General features: G+C 38.3%; 1 protein-coding gene across 1 annotated transcript in view; it reads right to left on the minus strand.

Annotated features, from left to right (window-relative positions):
- Positions 1-14,182, minus strand: part of RPAP3 (RNA polymerase II associated protein 3) — a 42,845-nt gene extending 28,663 nt beyond the window's left edge. Inside the window, exons 1-5 of the mRNA XM_028123174.2 lie at positions 14,108-14,182; positions 11,552-11,735; positions 10,403-10,543; positions 7,471-7,593; positions 6,526-6,653 (exon numbers count right to left, since the gene is read on the minus strand). Of these exons, the coding sequence (XP_027978975.1) occupies positions 6,526-6,653; positions 7,471-7,593; positions 10,403-10,543; positions 11,552-11,704 (545 nt within the window). The 5' untranslated portion in view covers positions 11,705-11,735; positions 14,108-14,182. The remainder of the gene's footprint in view (positions 1-6,525; positions 6,654-7,470; positions 7,594-10,402; positions 10,544-11,551; positions 11,736-14,107) is intronic.
- Between the last annotated feature and the right edge of the window lie 5,666 nt (positions 14,183-19,848).

Raw genomic sequence — 19,848 nt, forward strand, 5'->3', positions numbered from 1 at the left:
AGAAAGAAAAAATCCTAAAAGCAGCCCCTAACTTACAAGGGAAGACCTGTAAGGCTAGCTGGAGATCTCCGCACAAAAACTTGGCAAGCCAGAAGGGAGTGAAATGATATATTCAACATGCTGAACGGGAAAAATATGCAGCCAAGAATATTCTATACAGCAAGGCTGTCATTCAAAATAGGAGAGATTAAAGAGTTTCCCAAACAAAAACTAAAGGAGTTCATGAGCACTAAACCAGCCCTGCAAGAGATATTAAAGGGGATTCTTTGAATGGGAAAGAAAGACCAAAAGTGACAAAGACTAAAAAGGAACAGAGAAAATCTCCAGAAACAACAAAAGAACAAGTAATACAATGACACTAAATTCATATCAATAATTACTCTGAATGTAAATGGACTAAATACTCCAATCAAAAGACATAGGGTGTCAGAATGGATAAAAAAAACAGACCCATCTATATGCTGCTTACAAGAGATTCCTTTTAGACCTAAAGACACCTGCAGATTGAAAGTGAGTGGATGGAGAACCATCCATCATGCAAATGGAAGTCAAAAGAAAGCTGGAGTAGCAATACTTATATCAGACAAACTAGATTCTACACCAAAGACTGTAACAAGAGATGAAGAAGAGCACTATATCCTAATAAAGTGGACTATCCAACAAAGAGATCTAACAATTATAAATACTTTTGGTCCCAACGTGGGAGGACCCAAATGTATAAAATAATTAATAACATAAAGGAACTCGATAATAACACAATAATAGGAGGGGACTTTAACACCCCACTTACAGCAATGGACAGATCACCTAAGCAGAAAATCAACAAGGAAACAATGGCTTTGAATGACACACTGGACCAGATGGACTTAACTGATATATGCAAAATATTGCATCCTAAAGCAGCAGAATACACATTCTTTTCAAGGGCACATGGGACATTCTCCAGAATAGATCACATACTAGGTCACAAATCAGGCCTCAACAAGTACAAAAAAGACTGAGATCATACCATGACTACTTTCTGACCACAACACTATGAAACTTGAAGTCAACCACAAGAAGACATTTGGAAGGAGCACAAATACATGAAGATTATAAACATCCTAAAGAATGAATGGATCAACCAGGAAATCACAGAAGAAATAAGAAAATACATGGAAACAAGTGAAAATGAAAACATGATGGTCCAAAAGCTTTGGGATACAGCAAAAGTGGTCCTAAGAGGGAAGTATACAGCAATACAGGCCCACCTTAAAAAGCAAGAAAAATCTCAAATACATAACCTAACCTTACACCTGGAAAGGAGCTAGAAAAAGAACAACAAAGCTTAAAGCCAACAGAAGAAGAGAAATAATGAAGATTAGAGCAGGAATAAGCAAAACAAAAACAACAATAACAAAAAACAGTAGAACAGACCAATGAAACCAAGAGCTGGTTCTTTGAAAGAATAAAATTGATAAACCCCTAGCCAGACTTACCAAAAAGAAAAGAGAAAGGACCCAAATAAATAAAATCACAAATGAGAGAGGGGACATTAACAACCAAGACACAGAAATACAATTATAAGAGTATTATGAAAAATTATATGCCAACAAATTTCCCAGAAAATGTTTAAACTACCAAAACTGAAAACAGGAAGAAACAAAAAACTTGAACAGACTGATAACCAGCAAAGAAATTGAATCAGTAATCAAAAATCTGCCAAAAAACAAAAGTCCAGGACCAGATGGCTTCCCAGGGGAATTCTACCAAACATTTAAAGAATTAATACCTACTCTTCTCAAACTGTTCCAAAAAATATAAATGGAAGGAAAACTTCCAAATTCATTCTATGAAGCCAGCATTACCCTGATTCCAAAACCAGAGTCCACTAAAAAAGAGAACTACAAACCAATTACTCTGAAGAACATGGATGCAAAAATTCTCAACAAAATACTAGCAAATCAAATCTAACAGTATATTAAAAGAATCACTCATCACAATCAAATGGGATTTATTCCTGCGCTGCAAGGGTGATTCAATATTTGCAAATCAATCAACATGATACACCACAATAAAAGAAAGGATGAGAACCATATGATCCTCTCAACAGATGCAGAAAAAACATCTAACAAAATACAACACCCATTCATGATAAAATCCCTCAACAAAGGAGGAACAGAAAGAATATACGTCAACATTACAAAGGCCATACATGAAAAACCCACAGCTAATACCATCTTCAATAGGGAAAAACTGAGAGCTTTTCCTCTACGGTCAGGACCAAGACAGGGATATTCACTCTCACCAGTTATTTAACATAGTACTAGTAGTCCTAGCCTCAACAATCAAGACAACAAAAAGAAATAAAAGGCATCTAAATCAGCAAGGAAGAAGTCAAACATTCACTTTTGCAGATGACATGATACTCTATAAAGAAAACCTAAAAGACTCCACCAAAAAATTGCTAGAATTGATACACAAATTCAGTAAAGTCACAGGATACAAAATCAACGTACAGAATACTGTTGCATTTCTATACACCAAGAATGAAGCAGCAGAAAGAGAAATCAAGGAATTAATTGCATTTACAATTGCACCAAAAACCGTAAGATACCTAGCAATAAACCTAACCAAAGAGGTGAAAGATCTGTACTCTGAAAACTGTAGAAATTGAAGAGGACACAAAGAAACTGAAAAACATTCCATGCTCATGGATTAGAAAAACAATACTATTAAAATGTCTATACTACCCAAAGCAATCCACACATTTAATGCAATCCCTATCAAAATACCATCAGCATTTTTCACAGAGCTACAACAAACAATCCTTAATCTGTATGGAACCACAGAAGACCACAAACAGCCAAAGCAATCTTGAAAAAGAAAACCAAAGCTAGAGGCATCACAATTCCAGACTGCAAGCTATATTTCAAAGCTATAATCATCATCAAGACATGGTACTGGCATAAAAACAGACGCATAGATCAATGGAACAGAATAGAAAACCCAGAAATGGATCCACAATTCTATGGGAAAGAATATCCAATGGAAAAACACAGTCTCTTCAACAAATGGTGTTGGGAAAACTGGACAGTAACATGCAAAAAAAATGAAACTGGACCACCTTCTTAGACCACACACAAAAATAAAGTCAAAATGGATGAAAGACCTAAATGTGACACAGGAAACCATCAAATTCCTAGAGGAGAACACACACAGTAACCTCTTTGACACTGGCTATAGCAACTGCTTACTAGATACATCTCCAAAGACAAGGGAAACAAAAGCAAAAGTAAACTATAGGGACTTCATCAAAATAAAAAGCTTCTGTACAGTGAAAGAAACCATCAACAAAACTAAAAGGCAACCCACAAAATGGGAAAAGATATTTGTAAATGACATATCTGATAAAGGGTTAGTATCCAAAATCTATAAAGAACTTACCAAATTCACCACCAGTTAAGAAATGGGCATGAGTTAACATTTCTCCAAAGAAGACATACAAATGGCCAAAAGACACATGACAAGATGCTCAACATCACTCATTGGGGAAATACAAATCAAAATGAGATACCACCTCACACCTGTCAGAATAGCTAAAATTAACAACACAGGAAATAACAGGTATTGGGGAGGTTGGGCAGAAAAGGGAACCCTCTTACTCTGTTGGTGGGAATGCAAGCTGGTGTATCTACCCTGGAAAACACTATGGAGGTTCCTCAAAAAGTTAACAATAGAACTACCCTACATTCCAGCAATTGCACTATTAGGTATTTACCTAAAGGATACAAAAATACTGATTCAAAGGGCTACATGCACCCCAATGCTAACAGCATTATCAACAACAGCCAAATTATGAAAAGAGCCCAAAAGTCCATCACTGATAAATGGGTAAAGAAGATGTGGTATATATATACAATGGAGTATTACTCAGCCATCAAAAAGAATAAAATCTTGCCATTTGCAATGATGTGGATGGAGCTACAGTGTATTATGCTAAACAAAATCAGACAAATACCTTCACTCATATGTGGAATTTAAGAAACAAAACAAATGAACACGGGGGAAAAAAGGAAAGACAAACCAAGAAGCAGACTCTTAACTATACACACAAACAGGTTTACTGGAGGGGAGGTGGGTGGGGGGATGGGTTAAGTAGGTGATGGGTATTAAGGAGGGCACTTGTGATAAGCACTGAGTGTTACATGTAAGCAATGAATCACTAAATTCTACACCTGAAACTAATATTACACTGTATGTTAACTGGAATTTAAATAAAAATTTGGAGGAAAAAAGAAAATGAAGATCCCATCTCCATTTTCAAGGAAAGAAGAAAATTATCTTTTTTTTTCATTAAAAGATTTTATTTGTTTATTTGACAAAGAGAGACACAGCGAGAGAAGGAACATAAGCAGGGGGAGAGGGAGGGGGAGAAGCAGGCTCCCCGCGGAGCAGGAAGCCCGATGCGGGGCTCAATCCCAGGACCCTGGGATCATGACCTGAGCCGAAGGCAGACGCTTAATGACTGAGCCACCCGGGTGCCCCGAAAGTTATCTTTTTATGATGTATGATTCCCAAATGCTAGTCTGCAGGCAAGTGCCAGAATTTGGGACAAGTTTTTACCATGTTAGGATGAAAACTGGGAAAAGACAGGCCATACGTAAATTCTTATAAGGCCAAATGATTTCATTTAAAAGACTATTCTAGGGGGGCGCCTGGGTGGCTCAGCTGGTTAAGCGACTGCCTTCGGCTCAGGTCATGATCCTGGAGTCCCGGGATCGAGTCCCACATCGGGCTCCCTGCTCGGCAGGGAGTCTGCTTCTCCCTCTGACCCTCTTCCCTCTCGTGCTCTCTCTCTCTCATTCTCTCTCTCTCAAATAAATAAATAAATAAAATCTTTAAAAGACTATTCTAGGGGCACCTGGGTGGCTCAGTCGTTAAGTGTCTGCTCTCAGCTCAGGTCATGATCCCAGGGTCCTGGGATCGAGCCCCACATCAGGCTCCCTGCTTGGCGGGAAGCCTGCTTCTCCCTCCCCCACTCCCCCTGCTTGTGCTCCTGCTCTTGCTATTTCTCTCTCTGTCAAATAAATAAAATCTTTAAAAAATAAAAAAATAAATAAATAAAAGATTGTTCTAAGATTATGTCCTCAATACTGCCAAATAGTCTTTTGTTCAAGAAATTATGACAGCAAATGACTATGTTTGTTTTACTAGGCTTAGTTATGAGAATAAAAAGTCAGTAACACTAAAAAAAAAAAGAGAGAGAAGAAATATGCATCTAAGGTTCCTCCATGACTTTTCACGGCTTAATAACTCACGCGTTTTTATCGCTGAATATTATGTCATTGCCTGGACGTATGAAAGATTTTTTTTAAAAATCAGCCTCCAAAGGGAAACAGAAGCGAAAGTGAACTTTTGGGACTTCATCAAGATAAGAAGCTTCTGCACAGCAAAGGAAACAGTCAACAAAACAAAGAGGCAACCCACGGAATGGGAGAAGATATTTGCAAATGATACTACAGACAAAGGGCTGATATCCAAAATGTATAAAGAACTTCTCAAACTCAACACCCAAAAAACAAATAATCAAGTCAAAAAAAGGGCAGAAGACATGAACAGAAACTTCTCAAAAGAAGACATACAAATGGCTAACAGACACATGAAAAAATGTTCATCATCATCAGCCATCAGGGAAATTCATATCAAAACCACATTGAGATACCACCTTACACCAGTTAGAATGGCAGAAATTGACAAGGCAAGAAACAACAAATGTTGGAGAGGTTGTGCAGAGAAAGGGGAACCCTCTTACACTGTTGGTGGGAATGCAAGTTGGTACAGTCACTTTGGAAAACAGTGTGGAGGTTCCCCAAAAATTTTAAAATAGAGCTACCCTACGACCCAGCAATTGCACTCCTGGGTATTTACCCCAAAGACACAGATGTAGTGAAAAGAAGGACCAGGTGCACCCCAATGTTCATAGCAGCAATGTCCGCAATAGCCAGACTGTGGAAAGAGCTGAGATGCCCTTCAACAGATGAATGGATAAAGAAGATGTGGTCCATATATACAATGGGATATTACTCAGCCATCAGAAAGGATGAGTACCCAACTTCTACATCAACATGGATGGGACTGGAGGAGATTATGCTCAGTGAAATAAGTCAAGCAGAGAAAGTCAATTATCATATGGTTTCACTTATTTGTGGAACATAAGGAATGGCATGGAGGACACTAGGAGAAGGAAGGGAAAAATGAAGCGGGGGGAATCGGAGGGAGAGATGAACCATGAGAGACGATGGACTCTGAGAAACAAACTGAGGGTTTTAGAGGGGAGGGGGTGGGGGGGATGGGTTAGCCCGGTGATGAGTATTAAGGAGGGCACATATTGCATTAAGCCCTGAGTGTTATATGCAGATAATGAATCAGTGAACACTACATCAGAAACTAATGATGTAATGTATGGTGACTAACATTAACATAAAAAAAAATCAGCCTCCATACACATATAAAATAGTCACACACATTATGGGAATCCCTTACTTTTTCAACCTAAAGTATGCTGATGCTCTGTTTGTTGGCAACACAGGATTATATGGATCAGCATCCATTCCTTTGGTGTAGCATTCAATTGCTTCATCATATTTTCCTTGTTTGAAGTATTTATTGCCCTGAAAAAGCATATGAGTCAGATATATACTGGCAGAGAATTGCAGAACCATTTTCTTTCAATATTATGCATCTCTTTCTAACTCATTAGCTCTGTGTTCAAGGTTAACAGGAAAGAAAAGAAAATTAAGCAAAATGGTCTTTCAACAAATGCTGAAATTCACTAGATAGTCATTGTATGAGCACAAGCCAAAAAAGCCTTGGTAGAAAAATGAGTAACATACGTAGAATTATGTACTTTTGATTGACAATACCCACAGAAATGTAACAAAAGAAAGACATCAAGATGAAGTTTAATCTGAAAAGAGTTCCACCTTTTTGAAAAGCAATATAGTTAGTTTTATTAATGAGGCTTTCCAAAGAGGGATGTTTAATATTCCAAAAAGTAACCAGAGATGACCTGTGATATGGAAGAGTGGAATTTAATATTCATGTCAAGATTCACATTCTGATTTTAAGTTAGTCTACTACAAAAAACCCTAAAAGGACTCTCCGTACAGTCCATGCATTTTACATATAATAATTCATTTAATATTCATAACAACCCATTAAGATTTAGTAATAATATTAATCTTATTTTTACAGTTAAGAAAACTGAGGTACAGGTAATTAAAGAACTTGTCACAGGATCTGAACCCGTACAATCTGGTTTCAGACATATACTCCTAACCAACAAGCTATACTGCCTCTTGATACGGATACATTAAAGTCTGAGCACCTCCCCACCCAAAACTACATTGAAGAAATACCGGGATCCACATGATTTTCTACATATCCTGCTTACATGAAGGAAACTAAGGCTAACCTAAAGAAAAATACCTTTTCTTTTAGAGCAAGAGCCTTTTGTGAATCTACGTGAATCCCATCTTCTTCTGACTCTGATTCTTGAGACACAGAATCATGGATACTCTCTTCTTTATCAAGCTCATCAAGGATACTGTCCTGAAATTATAAGTAGAACAGTGCTCATAGTTACATGACCATTAAAATAAAGAAGACATTAAAAAAAAAAAAAGTACACTCAACTTAGGTTGTAATGATCTAAGGACCTGAAGGCCTAAGGTTGCTTTCAATCCAAATAACCTCTCATTGTTAGGATTCTCTCCAGAGAAAACTGTACCCTTGTCTAGAAAATCAAGATCCAAACCACTTAAAAGAATCTAGCTCTGAACTCATGAAGTAAGCTAAGTCAACAGAGTCCACAAATCACCCCTAAATCACAAACTATTAGTAGTGAGGTATTTATGGCTTGACATAAGGCAAGTCTGGAAATAACCCTAAACTAGTATAATAAACAACCAGCAGCCAAGAAAGGGTTGTTACTAAAAGCCTTTTTTCTTCCTTATTCTCAAAACATGAAAAACTGCCTGTAAAGCACATTAACTCCTAATCCTCACAAAAACTTATGAGGTAAGTACAATTCCCCATGTTTTTTACTGGAAGGAATGAATCAAGACACAGAGGTTTGTTAACTCAAGATCACTTGGCTAACGAGTGGCCAAGTCAGGATTTGAATCAAGGTAAATCTGCCTCCTCTGAAGCACTCTCAATGACTATGTTATAGTCTCAGTGAATTCCAAAAATACAGCCGACCCTACCAAAGAAAATACGTAATATACTAGTCCAACAATTCCCAATCTCTTTTGGATCACACATTCCTTTCATGGTAATAAATCATCTCATAAACCCCATCAGGAATTTTTAATCATATTTATCATATATGATAAAAGAATGGTTTTTAAAACCAGTAAGAGATTTTAAAACCAGTAAGCATTAAAGAGTTCATTAAAGCTCATTTAAACAAAAATTTTAATTATATAAAATCTTTTTTGCATTTAATATCATACTATTTTATGTCAAAAAGCCCCAAATCATTGACAAATTAAAAAATAAAATAAAATCTAGGCTTAGTTTCACTGAATGAACACTAAAAGATAGACTAAAACTCAGCTACACGTTTTAGCATGAAGATTCTACAAATACCACCAGCCTACCAACATTAAAGAGCCAAGATTATCCAACGCTGCTATGCTTGCATGTGGAGACCACCACCAGCAGCAGAACACTAAAGCAACTGCTCAGATCTCAACTAGACTGGAACAGTAAGTAAACACCTACGTCTTGTATAGATACACTAAATTGACGTCAAGCACTGCAGTACATCATGATGGCATCGGCCACACAAAGCAGGAGTTCAATCAGTATCTGCTGAGTAAATAAATGACTGTATAGAAAGCACCTCTCTCAGAAATGATCTGAGGATGATGGCTTTCAGGAAAAAGCATTATAAGAAGATGGCACCTTATGAAAAGGAAAAAGCTATATAATGAGGAATAAGGTCATAAAAAATGAAAGTAGACTATATAATACTCAGCGGAGAAAATATCATGTTCAGAAAGCATCATTTCCCACAGCAATAAATCCAAGACGTAAAATTATACTTTCCCTGCATCAGGACAATACTGAAGCAGATGGCAAACTATTTAATTGGTAGTGCCAGCTCTATCTTGAGTCAATTAGCCTTGGTTTCATTAAGAAAAATACAAGTAATTTGGAAAACTATTGAGCAGTGTCTTCTAAAACTAAATGTATATATAAAGTATGACCTGCAAATTCCCTCCCAGGAGCTTAGATCCATCAAAAGACACATACAGGAATGTTCATAGCAGGCTTATTCATAATAGCCCCAAACTGGAAACAACCCAAATGTATGTCAACAGGAGAATGGATATACAAATTGTGATATATTCACACAATGGAATTCTGATCAGCAAGGAAAAAAATAAATTACTGTTACTGACAATATGGATCAATCTCAGACAATGCTAGCAAACAAAGCCAAACACAAAAGAGTGCATACTGTATGATACATTTATATGAAATTCCAAAACTGGCAAAACTGATCTATAATATTAAAGATCACAATAGTGGCTACCTCTGGGAGGTAATCAACTGAAAAGGAAGGCTTCTGGGATGCTGAAAATATCTTCTATCTTGATGTGGATGGTGGTTTTTCAAGTATATACAGGAGCAAAAATTCAGGAAACTGTACACTTAAGATTTTTGCACTTTACTGTATGTTTAACCTCAAATAAAAATGTTAAATAGAAAAGTGCCAATAAAATAATAAACCTAAAAATCAGAAGAGTGGTTATTTATGGGGGTAGAGGGAAGAAAAGAAGATGGGATGGGGATGCAGTATTTTTGAATTCTAAATGCAATGGTGGTTACCCAAATCTATGTGATATATACATACATTGTACCATATCAGTTTCCTGTTTTTGATACTGTACTATAATTAAGGAATTACTGGGGTAAACTGGGTGGGAAGTATGCTGGATCTCTACGTACTATTTTTGCAAAAAAAAAAGAAGAGAAGAGAAGAGAAGAGAAAAGAAAAAAGAAAAAAGAAAAGAAAAGAAAAGAAAAGAAAAGAAAAGAAAGAAAGAAAGAAAGAAAGAAAGAAAAAGAAAGAAAGAAAGAAAGAAAGAAAAAAAATAGAAAAAATAGAAAAAAAGAAAAGAATCCTGGCTGTTTTAGCCACTACTCACTGAAAGAGGGCTGCAGGAGAAAAAATAATCTAGTTAACTGAAAAGAATTGTAATTAAAGTTGGATTCACATAAAATAATCTATAAGTGAAAGACACAAGGGTAAGATACTTTACATTATTTTCATTTAACCCATTACTCTTAGCTAACTCCAAGACAATCTTATTCAAATACTAAGAAGCATATAAGTAGATTAACTTACCACATCAAGTTTTGCCCATGCCTCATAATCATAAGATTTTATCCTGTTTTTTGTGTTTTCATCTTTGGTTTTTTTAGAAGACTCTTTAGGTTTGCCTTTCTTCTTTTTCCTAAAATTCCCATTTCGAATAGGAGGTAAATTCTAGGGATGGGAAAAAATAAACACATGATGTTTGAGCACTGCTCTATTACTTTTTTGTATAACTACCAATGTTTAAAATTCTCACTAAATTATATTTTCAAGTAAGAAGTACTTTTTAGGGGCGCCTGGGTGGCTCAGTTGTTAAGCGTCTGCCTTTGGCTCAAGTCATGATCCCAGGGTCCTGGGATCAAGCCCCGCATCAGGCTCCCCACCTCACGGAAAGCCTGCTTCTCCCTCTCCTACTCCCCCTGCTTGTGTTCCCTCTCTCTCTGTCTCTCTCTCTTTCAATTAAATAAATAAAATCTTTAAAAAAAAAAAAAAGAAGTACTTTTTATTTTTTAAGTGCTTAAAAATACCAATTTACCATCTTCACTTATAACAATTCATGCTTGAAAAGTTTAATTCATTCTTTGACAAATGTTGAATATTGTTTAGTCACAAGGAAAGTATTATCTAGAAATTTTAATTATACATTTAATTTGCAATCCTAAAGTCACACTTCAAAACTGCCTGATCTTCAGCCTTACTACAATGAATTAGCAATAGTACAACAGCAAACTGAACTGCCTCCACACCATTAGTATGAAAAAATTATGCATATTTAAATATACAGTATTAAGAAAAACGTTTGGTTGAACCTACGTAAGTAATCTGTATTTTATGCCAATACTATATGTTAAGATATCATTAAATATATAATTATATATGATCTGTATTATATACATATACACACACACACACACCCCCAAATATCGAAAATGCTATTCATTTACCTGAAGAATTATCACATGGTCTTCCTTTCCCTAACTATTGGCTAAGCCTTAAAATGTCTTACCAGAGTTAATATAAGTACTACAAAGATTTAAAAAGCAGAATTTTTCAAAATGTTGACAGGCAGCAAATCACTTCAATTTCAGTATTTTCACAAAACATTTTAAAAGGCTGTGCTTTATTTTAAATTAAATAGTTTTGCTGGATGCTAAAGTAGGTTTTAATTAAGAAATTTACCTCTTCAGGAACACCATTCTGTCTTCTTAGTTCCATATCCTTCTGTTTGATATCTTTTTCCCAGTTTTCTAATTCCCTCATAAAGTCCTGTAATTCTTCTGCATTTTGTTTCACTTGTAGTTGTAATTCAATTGCTTTATTTGTCGAAGTCATTATGTCTTGCAGAGTTTTGACCAACCAATCTCTGACAAGAATTAAACAGATCTGGTTTGTTTTCTGAAGCATAGCTAATCAATGAGTTTTTACCACTTCATAAATGGCAAAAATACACACATAGAGGAGAGCATAAAGTATGCTGAAGAAAGAAAACATCAATATATTATTTTTTACATGAATTAATATTTGCTGAATGAATAAATGAAAAACAGACCAGTCTGGGCATCACTGCAATGCATTATGAATAAAAGGCAATGAGGGGGAAATCACTGAAATTAGCAAGTACCCCTTGGTAGCAGACTCTGCTTGTCTCCCATTTATAAATTAACCCTAATTATCTCCTTTACTCCTTTTCAAAATTTATTGAACTTCTGCTATGTGACAGGTCCTATAAAAACAAGTAAGACAAGGTCCCAGGTCTAATGGAGAAGGAAACAAAATAATCAAGTACCGAGAGCCACAAAATATTATGCTGGCAGGGTCTTTCAACCTTGGGGTTATTGACATTTTGGGACAGGTATCTCTTTGTGGTAGAAGGTCTGTCCTATGCATTGTTAAAATGGCTGGCAACATCCCTAGCCTCTTCCAACTACAGAGCAGTATTCTCCCTCCCCTCCAGACTGTGACAATCAAAAACGTCTCCAAACATTGTCAAATATCACCTAGACGGCATAATAATTCCTGGTTGAGAACAACTGTGCTAGAGGCACATACAGATGCTGTGGGACTGACCACAAAGGACAGGCATAAATCAGACGGTGGTAGGGTGGTGGGTTCAAGAAAGAGTCCCCAGAGGTGCTATAACTAGCCACATTTCAAAGAGGCCAGCCAAAGTGATTAACCATGGAGGAGCAGGCAGGCAGACCAAAGGACTAAGAAAGAGAATGATGGAAGAGAAGGCTGAGGTAGCTATGGGACAGATCTCAAAAAGCCAGCCCATGAGGTCTGAAAGCTATGAAAGTATCCTGGAGGTAAAATAAAAAGTACCCGATGACTGATTCAACTGAGGAGCTGGGAGCAGAGAAGGACCTAACCAGTGTCTTAGATTTCCAGTTTGGTAGCCTGGTGAAATTAGCAGTGCCATTTGAGTCAGGATCACAATTTTAAAAGGAAAGGGGGGGGTGTGGAAGTTACAATCACGAACTTGTACCTGTTTATAATCACTGTGACTACTGGGTTGAGTGGGCAGGGGTGGAGCCTACAAAACACTACCATTTAGGGAACAAGCTAAGGAGGGGATACCAATACAGGAAAAACTAGGGAGCAACATCTAGGGAGCTGGGAGGAAGACTTGGAGAGTACTGTCACAGGAGAGAATTTTCAAGAAAGTTCAAGGTGAGAGAGGCTGGCAGTGCCTAAAGACACAAAGGTGGCATAAGAGGAAAGAACGTGCATTGTATTTAGTCATATTGAGAGTTTCAATGAGATTTAAGGAAAGGATGGAAATAAAATGAGCTGCTGAGTAAATGAGATTATATGGGGATTAGCATAATTCTGTTTTTAATAATCTAAGACTGCTCACGACTATAGTCTGGTAGAAGAGGACGAAGAGAATCAAGGTAAAAGAAGATCTAGGAAAAAGGATGACTGATGGGGCAAAGTCCGCAAAAGAGTGGGAGGGAATTCAACGCTTAAGAGGAGTGGGGGAGTAGCACGGGGGACAGAGCACATTAGAAAAATCATTTTTCTAATGGCTGCAAATGCAGATAGGTCTTCTGAACCCTAGCCTGGCCTTATAACCTAAACTAAGTTTAACCTTCTTTTCAGGCAGTGCCCAAGTTTGATCACATATGTATATCTCGTTTTTAAAAAACGAAACCAGTATAGTGCTTTGCTGGGGGCTCAAAAATAGGAATAAAAGCGCAGCAAGCCACTGCGATGCTGCAAAAGGTCAAAACCCTTTTCCATTTCACTCATCATCTCTGCTGCTCCCGCAGATACAACTGCTCCCACGGAACCTGCGACGGGGCTGGAGTCCGAGCAAGGAACCAGAAACTTCCAATGCTGGGGGCTATCGCTTTCACACTCAATATCCCGGCGAACGCAGCACACCCACGCCGAGGGGGGGGCGGGGCCCCACCCCCGCAGTTCTCCAGGGAGGGTGGATCTGCGATCCGATCACCGCAAATCGGCCCAATACCCCGGGCAGCCGGGGTGGAGGCACAGTCGGCAGAGCAGATCTTCCATCCCCGGGGGCGCAGGGCGAGCCCCTTCCGGAACGCTCACCCGGGACGCCGCTACCCTGGACACCACCGCGCCGCCGCGCCCTCGCCGCCGGCCCTCACGCCTTCCTACCCTCCGCCTCCCCCGGGACCCACGACCGCACGCCCTCTTTGCGCCAAGCCACCCCCAAAGCCTCGCCGGCTACTGCAACCGGCGATAAAGTTAAAGCCTGCTCACCTCGCTAGGCCGTTACCGCCCGCAGGGCCGCTACCCCATGCCCGCAGCGTCTCACGCCGGGCCCCGCCTTCCCGAGCTTTCCCACAAGTCCCCGCGTGCCCTCGCCCCGCCCTGGCGTCCGGGCGGAGCGTGCGCAGAAGGGCAGGTACGGTGCGCCTCTCTTCTCAGGGTATAATTAGAGAATTGACAGGTGTGTTAAAGCCAAATCTGACGCCTTGCCTGCTTCCAGTATGACTAAAATTCGCGGGAGATAACCCCAAAACTGCAGGTCATCCTGACTCGTTCTGATTCCCAAAATAATAACGCCTTGAGTATTAACCTGGAATCCCCTCAAAACAATTTTAGCCCGAATATTTGCCTTGCGGGTATCTATAGGTCACGACCTTTGTAAGCATGATAATCATCTGAGAAATTTACTGTTTCGAACAGACAGTGTCATCTTGTAACTCTGACAGTTGTGCTGGGTTTTGTTTTGTTTTTCCTTTAGGTACTTGTATTTGGCAAACCAGTTCGTCAGTCTGACTCTTTTCACCTTTGCAAGTAAACTCTCCTTTCTTAGTGTATCTACATCTGAGTCTTTCTTGGACGTGTGTCGGTGTTAAAGTCTGTCTTTAGATGTGCCCTGGCTTACAAAGAAGAAAGAATGTGAAGCTTTTAATACTTCTTGCTTCTACTTGCCATATGAGTGAGCTGTCTTTCATTTTCATGACAACTGTAAAATTGTAAAACAAAAATAATGTCAACAGTCCACGAAAACAAACAAAAGCAAACAAAACTGTCAGTTTGAAACAACTCAATGATCTCAAACATTAGCCCCAAAATCCAGTTCAGTGACTCTCAGTCTTGGCTGAACTTTGGAATCATCCATGTAGCATTGAAAAAAAAGGGGGGGGCGCCTGGGTGGCTCCGTCAGTCATGCCTCCCGCTCTTGTTTTTGGCTTAGGTCATGATCTTGGGGTCCTGGGATGGAGCCCCAGTTAGGCTCCATGCTCCGCAGGGAGTCTTCTTGGGATTTCTCTGTCCCTCTGCCCCTCCCTCTTGCATGCTTTCTCTCTTTGTCCAAAATCAATAAATCTTTAAAAAAATACTGATGTCTAGGTTTTGTCCCTAGAGATTCTGATTTAATTAGTGCAGCCTAGACATCATGATTTTTAAAGCACAAGGATACAGCTGTGCCTTTGAGGCCGGGAATCACTAATCCAGGTAATGGTCAATGAAAAAAACACCCTGGGGTCCTGTCTTACAAGGGCATATTATTAGCTCATCTTTCCAACTGTAAAATTATAGGGTATCTTTGTATTTTAACATCATAGTAGTCAAATCATTAAGTATATCATCAAAATATTTACTAACGGAATGACTTTTTGGGTGTTGTGTTAGATAACTGAATTTTCAGAGTTATTTTGTGTTTTAAAATTAATCTAATAAATAATTTTAAAAACAGATGTTGATTTATGGATGTTCTTAACAAAAGCAACTGTATTTTTTTTTTAAGTGAATTCTACCAGAGTCAATTGAGATAAGAGAGAAGGGGACAGCCAGCTGCTCTAGTAAAACCTCATAGACCCTTGGGTGAATCCTCCCTTCTCTATCTCCCTCTTAAGTCACATAATAGATAGTTTCTTAGTGAGTTCAGAAGCAAAGTGAAAAGAGTTAGTCGAATGGTCTTGATGGTCATTGTTACCTAATTCTGAGGCTTGCATCGTTCTACCAAAAAAAAAACAAAAAACAAAAAACTATACTTCAGTGACAGCCTTCTCTCTTGTGAGCTCAGACATGGGCCATCTTAAGTTCTTTTCTAGATTACAGACCTCCCCACTTCTGTTGACACGTCTTCAAATAGTTTTCACCAAGATTGATAAATTATGCCTTTCTTTTATGTCTCTTTTATTAATTTCTTCTTAGTGTGAATAAACTCCAGTCATCTCAGTTGCATTTATTGTTAATATCTCAATAGTCATTGTTGAAAAGATGTCTCTTTTCATAGTGGAAATATAGATGAATGTTTTATCACAAGAGTAAAATGCTGCAATTAATGATTATGGTGTTAATTTTGTGTTAATGTCCAAGACAATTATTGAGATCTTTCAAATAGCTAAATAAGGAAACATTCTGACAGTTAATATGAATCTTAAGAAAGGGAATATGAGCTAAGTAGCTTTATTTAGCAAGAACATATATGAACCTTGGGGCTTTCTGTTACAAGCTATATGAGGTTTGATTGCATGTAAGATAAAGCCCAGTATGAGAGGGGCTTAAACTTGAGAGAATAATATTTCTCTCTCAAATAAAAGAAGACTGAATATGAGCAATCCAGGGTTGGCATTTGGCCCAATACCCCGGGCAGCCGGGGTGGAGGCACAGTCGGCAGAGCAGATCTTCCAGGGTCAGACCCAGGCACCTTCTGCCTTGCTGCTCCATCTTCTTCAGCACATGGCTTTCCTGGTGGCTCTAGCCACCACTCAAGCTTCCGCAATCTTATCTTCAATCCAGACAGCAGGAAGGGACAGAGTAGGATGAAAGATGGATGTAATGTACCCCCTGGCCTTTAAGAACTCCCTTTTGCATGCCACTGGCCAGGACTTAGACACATGGCCACTCCTGGCTGCAAGAGAGGTTTTTACTCTTGGAAGTCATGTTGCTCATCTGAACCCTAAGAATGCAATGATTAAGGAAAAACAAGAGGAGAGCGGATATTGAGGGGAACCCAGTCACTTCTACCACAGGCCTTGATAAGTGTTCTTTGAAAGAATAACAAATGAATCAATGAGGCAATACTGCTGGGAATCCAAGCTCACCACAGCGCGAGGAAAAGGGTTAAATTTTGTAACCCTGTGCTGCTACTTACTGTGAATGTGACTTAGTCACAGTAAAATTAAAGTGGTAAAGGTAAAAAATAGCTAATAGACTGAGAAAATGTTTGTAAAAACCCTACCTAGCATAGCTTGGGACAGCTTGAGATCTTAAATATTAATTCCTGCCCCTCTCTTCTTGGCAAAGCTAATGTCCAAGCCCTGGGATATGGTCACTCTTTAGGTTTCCAATAAATTGAGATGAAGGTGCCAAGATTTCCCATATACCTCCTGCCCCCACACATACATAGCCTCCCTCATTATCAACACCAGTCACCAGAATAGTACAATTTTTTTACCAAAGTTGAACTTACGTTAACACATCACAGTCACTCAGAGTCCATAGTTTAACTAAGGGTTCACTCTTGGTGTTGTACAGTGGGTTTGGACAAATTTATAACGACTATATATCCATCATTGTACTATCATAGAGAATATTTTCACTGCCCTAAAATTCCTCTGTGCTCTGCCTATTCATTCCTCCCCACTATCTGCATTTCAGGCAGCCACTGATCTTTTTTATTATTTCCATAGTTTACCTTTTCCAGAACGTCATATACTTGGAATCATACAGTATGTAGCCTTCTCAGAGTGACTTTTTTTCACTTAGTAATATGAATTTAAGGTTCCTCCATGTTTTTTCATGGCTTGATAACTCATTCTTTTTGGTCTGAATAATATTCTGTTGTCTGGATGTACCACTGATTATCCATTCACCTACTGAAGAGCATCTTGTTTGCTTCCAAATTTTGACAATTATGAATGCAGCTGCTATAAATATTCACATGGGTGTTATTGTGTAGACAGAAGTTTTCAAATCCTTTGGGTAGATATCAGAAGAGTAATTGCTGGATCATATGGTAAGAGTACATTTTCGTTTTGTTTTTTGTTTTGTTTGTTTTAGAGAGGGAGAGCACGTGCAAAGGCATGCGAGCAGGAGGGGAGGAGAAACTTAAGCAGGCTCCATGCCCAGCACAGAGCCTGACACAGGGCTTGATCTCACCACCCTGAGATCATGACCAGAGCCAGAATCAAGAGTCAGACGCTTAACTGAATGAGCCACCCAGGCGCCCCAAGAGTATGTTTTGTTTTGTGAGAAAATGCCAAACTGTCTTCCAATGTAACTCCATTTTGCATTCCTACCAGCAATAAGTGAGAGTTCCTGTTGCTTCACATCTCCACCAGCATTTGGTGTTGTCAGTGTTCCAGATTTTGGCCATCTAATAGGTATATAGTAGTATCTCGTTGTTTTAATTTGCATTTCCCTGATAAAATATGATGTGGAGCATCTTTTCATATTCCTTTTTGCTATCTGTATATCTTCTCTGGTGAGGTGTTTGTTATGGTCCCATTTTTTAAATTTTTTAAATTGAGCTATTGTCTCATTGTTGAGTTTTAAGAATTCTTTGTATATTTTAGATAACTGTCCTTTATCAGGTGTGTATTTTGCAACTATTTTCTCCTAGTCTGTGACTTATCCACTAATTCTCTTGATGTTGTTTTTCACAGAGCAGACGTTTTTAATTTTAATGAAGTATAACTTATCAACTTTTCTTTCATGGATCATGTCTTTGGTGTTGTATCTAAAAAGGCATCACCATACCCAAAGTCATCTAGGTTTTCTCCTGTTATCTCCTGGGAGTTTTATGCTTCTGTGTTTTACATTTAGGTCTATGATCCATTTTGAATTAATTTTTGTGAAGGGTGTAAGGCCTAGACAGATTTTTTTTACATGTAAATGTCTGGTTATTCCAGAATCTTGTTAAAAAATAATATCTTAGCTCCATTGTATTACCTTGGCTCCTTTGTGAAAATCATTGACTGTATTTATGTGGATCTATTTCTGGGCTCTCTATTCTGTTCCGTTGAACTATTTTTCTTTCACCAACACCACACTGTTTTTTTTTTAAGATTTTATTTATTTATTTATCAGAGAGAGAGAGAGAGAGAGAGAGAGAGCCTGCCCAAGCATGGGGAGAAGCAGGCAGAGGGAGAAGCAGACTCCCTGCTGAGCAGAGGGCCTGACGCGGGACTCGATCCCAGGAGGATCATGACCTGAGCTGGAGGCAGATGCTTAACCGACTGAGCCACCCAGGCGTCCCAACACCACACTGTCTTGATTACTGTAGCTGTATAGTAAGTCTCGAAGTCAGGTACCATAGTCCTTCAACTTTGTTCTTCTCCAATATTGTATTGGCTCTTCTGGGTCTTTTACCTCTCCGTATAAAATTTTGAAATGGTTTGTTGACATCTATAAAATAACTTTCTGGAGTTTTGATTGGGATTGAGTTGGGAAGAATTGACACCCTGACAATATTGGGTCTTCCTATCTGTGAACATGGAATATCTCTCCATTTACTTATTTTTACATCTTAGTCATGAGAATTTTTTAGTTTTCTTCATGAAGATCTTGTATATATTTTGTTAGGTTTATACTTAAGTATTTCATTTTGGGGGGTGCTAATATGAATGGTATTATGTTTTTTCATTTCAAATTCCATTATAGATTGCTGGTATATAGGAAAGAAACTAACTTTTTATATATTAACCTTGTATCCTTTAACCTTGCTATAATTGCTTGTTACTTCCAAGAGATTTTTTTGTTGATTCTTACAGATTTTCTACATAGATGATCATGTCATCTGTGAATAAAGATGTATTTCCCAATATGCGTAACTTTTATTTCCTTTTCTTGCCATATTGCATTAACAAGGACTTCCAGTTCAATGTTGAAAAAGAGTAGTGAGGGGGACATTTTTGCCTGGTACCTGATTTTAGTGGGAAACCTTCAAGTTTCTCAGTATTAAGTATAACGTTAGCTGTAAGTTTTTTGCAGATTTTATCAAGTTGAGAAAGTTTCCTTCTATTCCTACTTTACTGAGAATTTTT

This window comes from Eumetopias jubatus, unplaced genomic scaffold (assembly GCF_037043125.1).
Source record: "Eumetopias jubatus isolate StellerSeaLion01/CBP00866 unplaced genomic scaffold, mEumJub1_p1.0 scaffold_8, whole genome shotgun sequence".
NCBI lineage: Eukaryota > Metazoa > Chordata > Mammalia > Carnivora > Otariidae > Eumetopias > Eumetopias jubatus.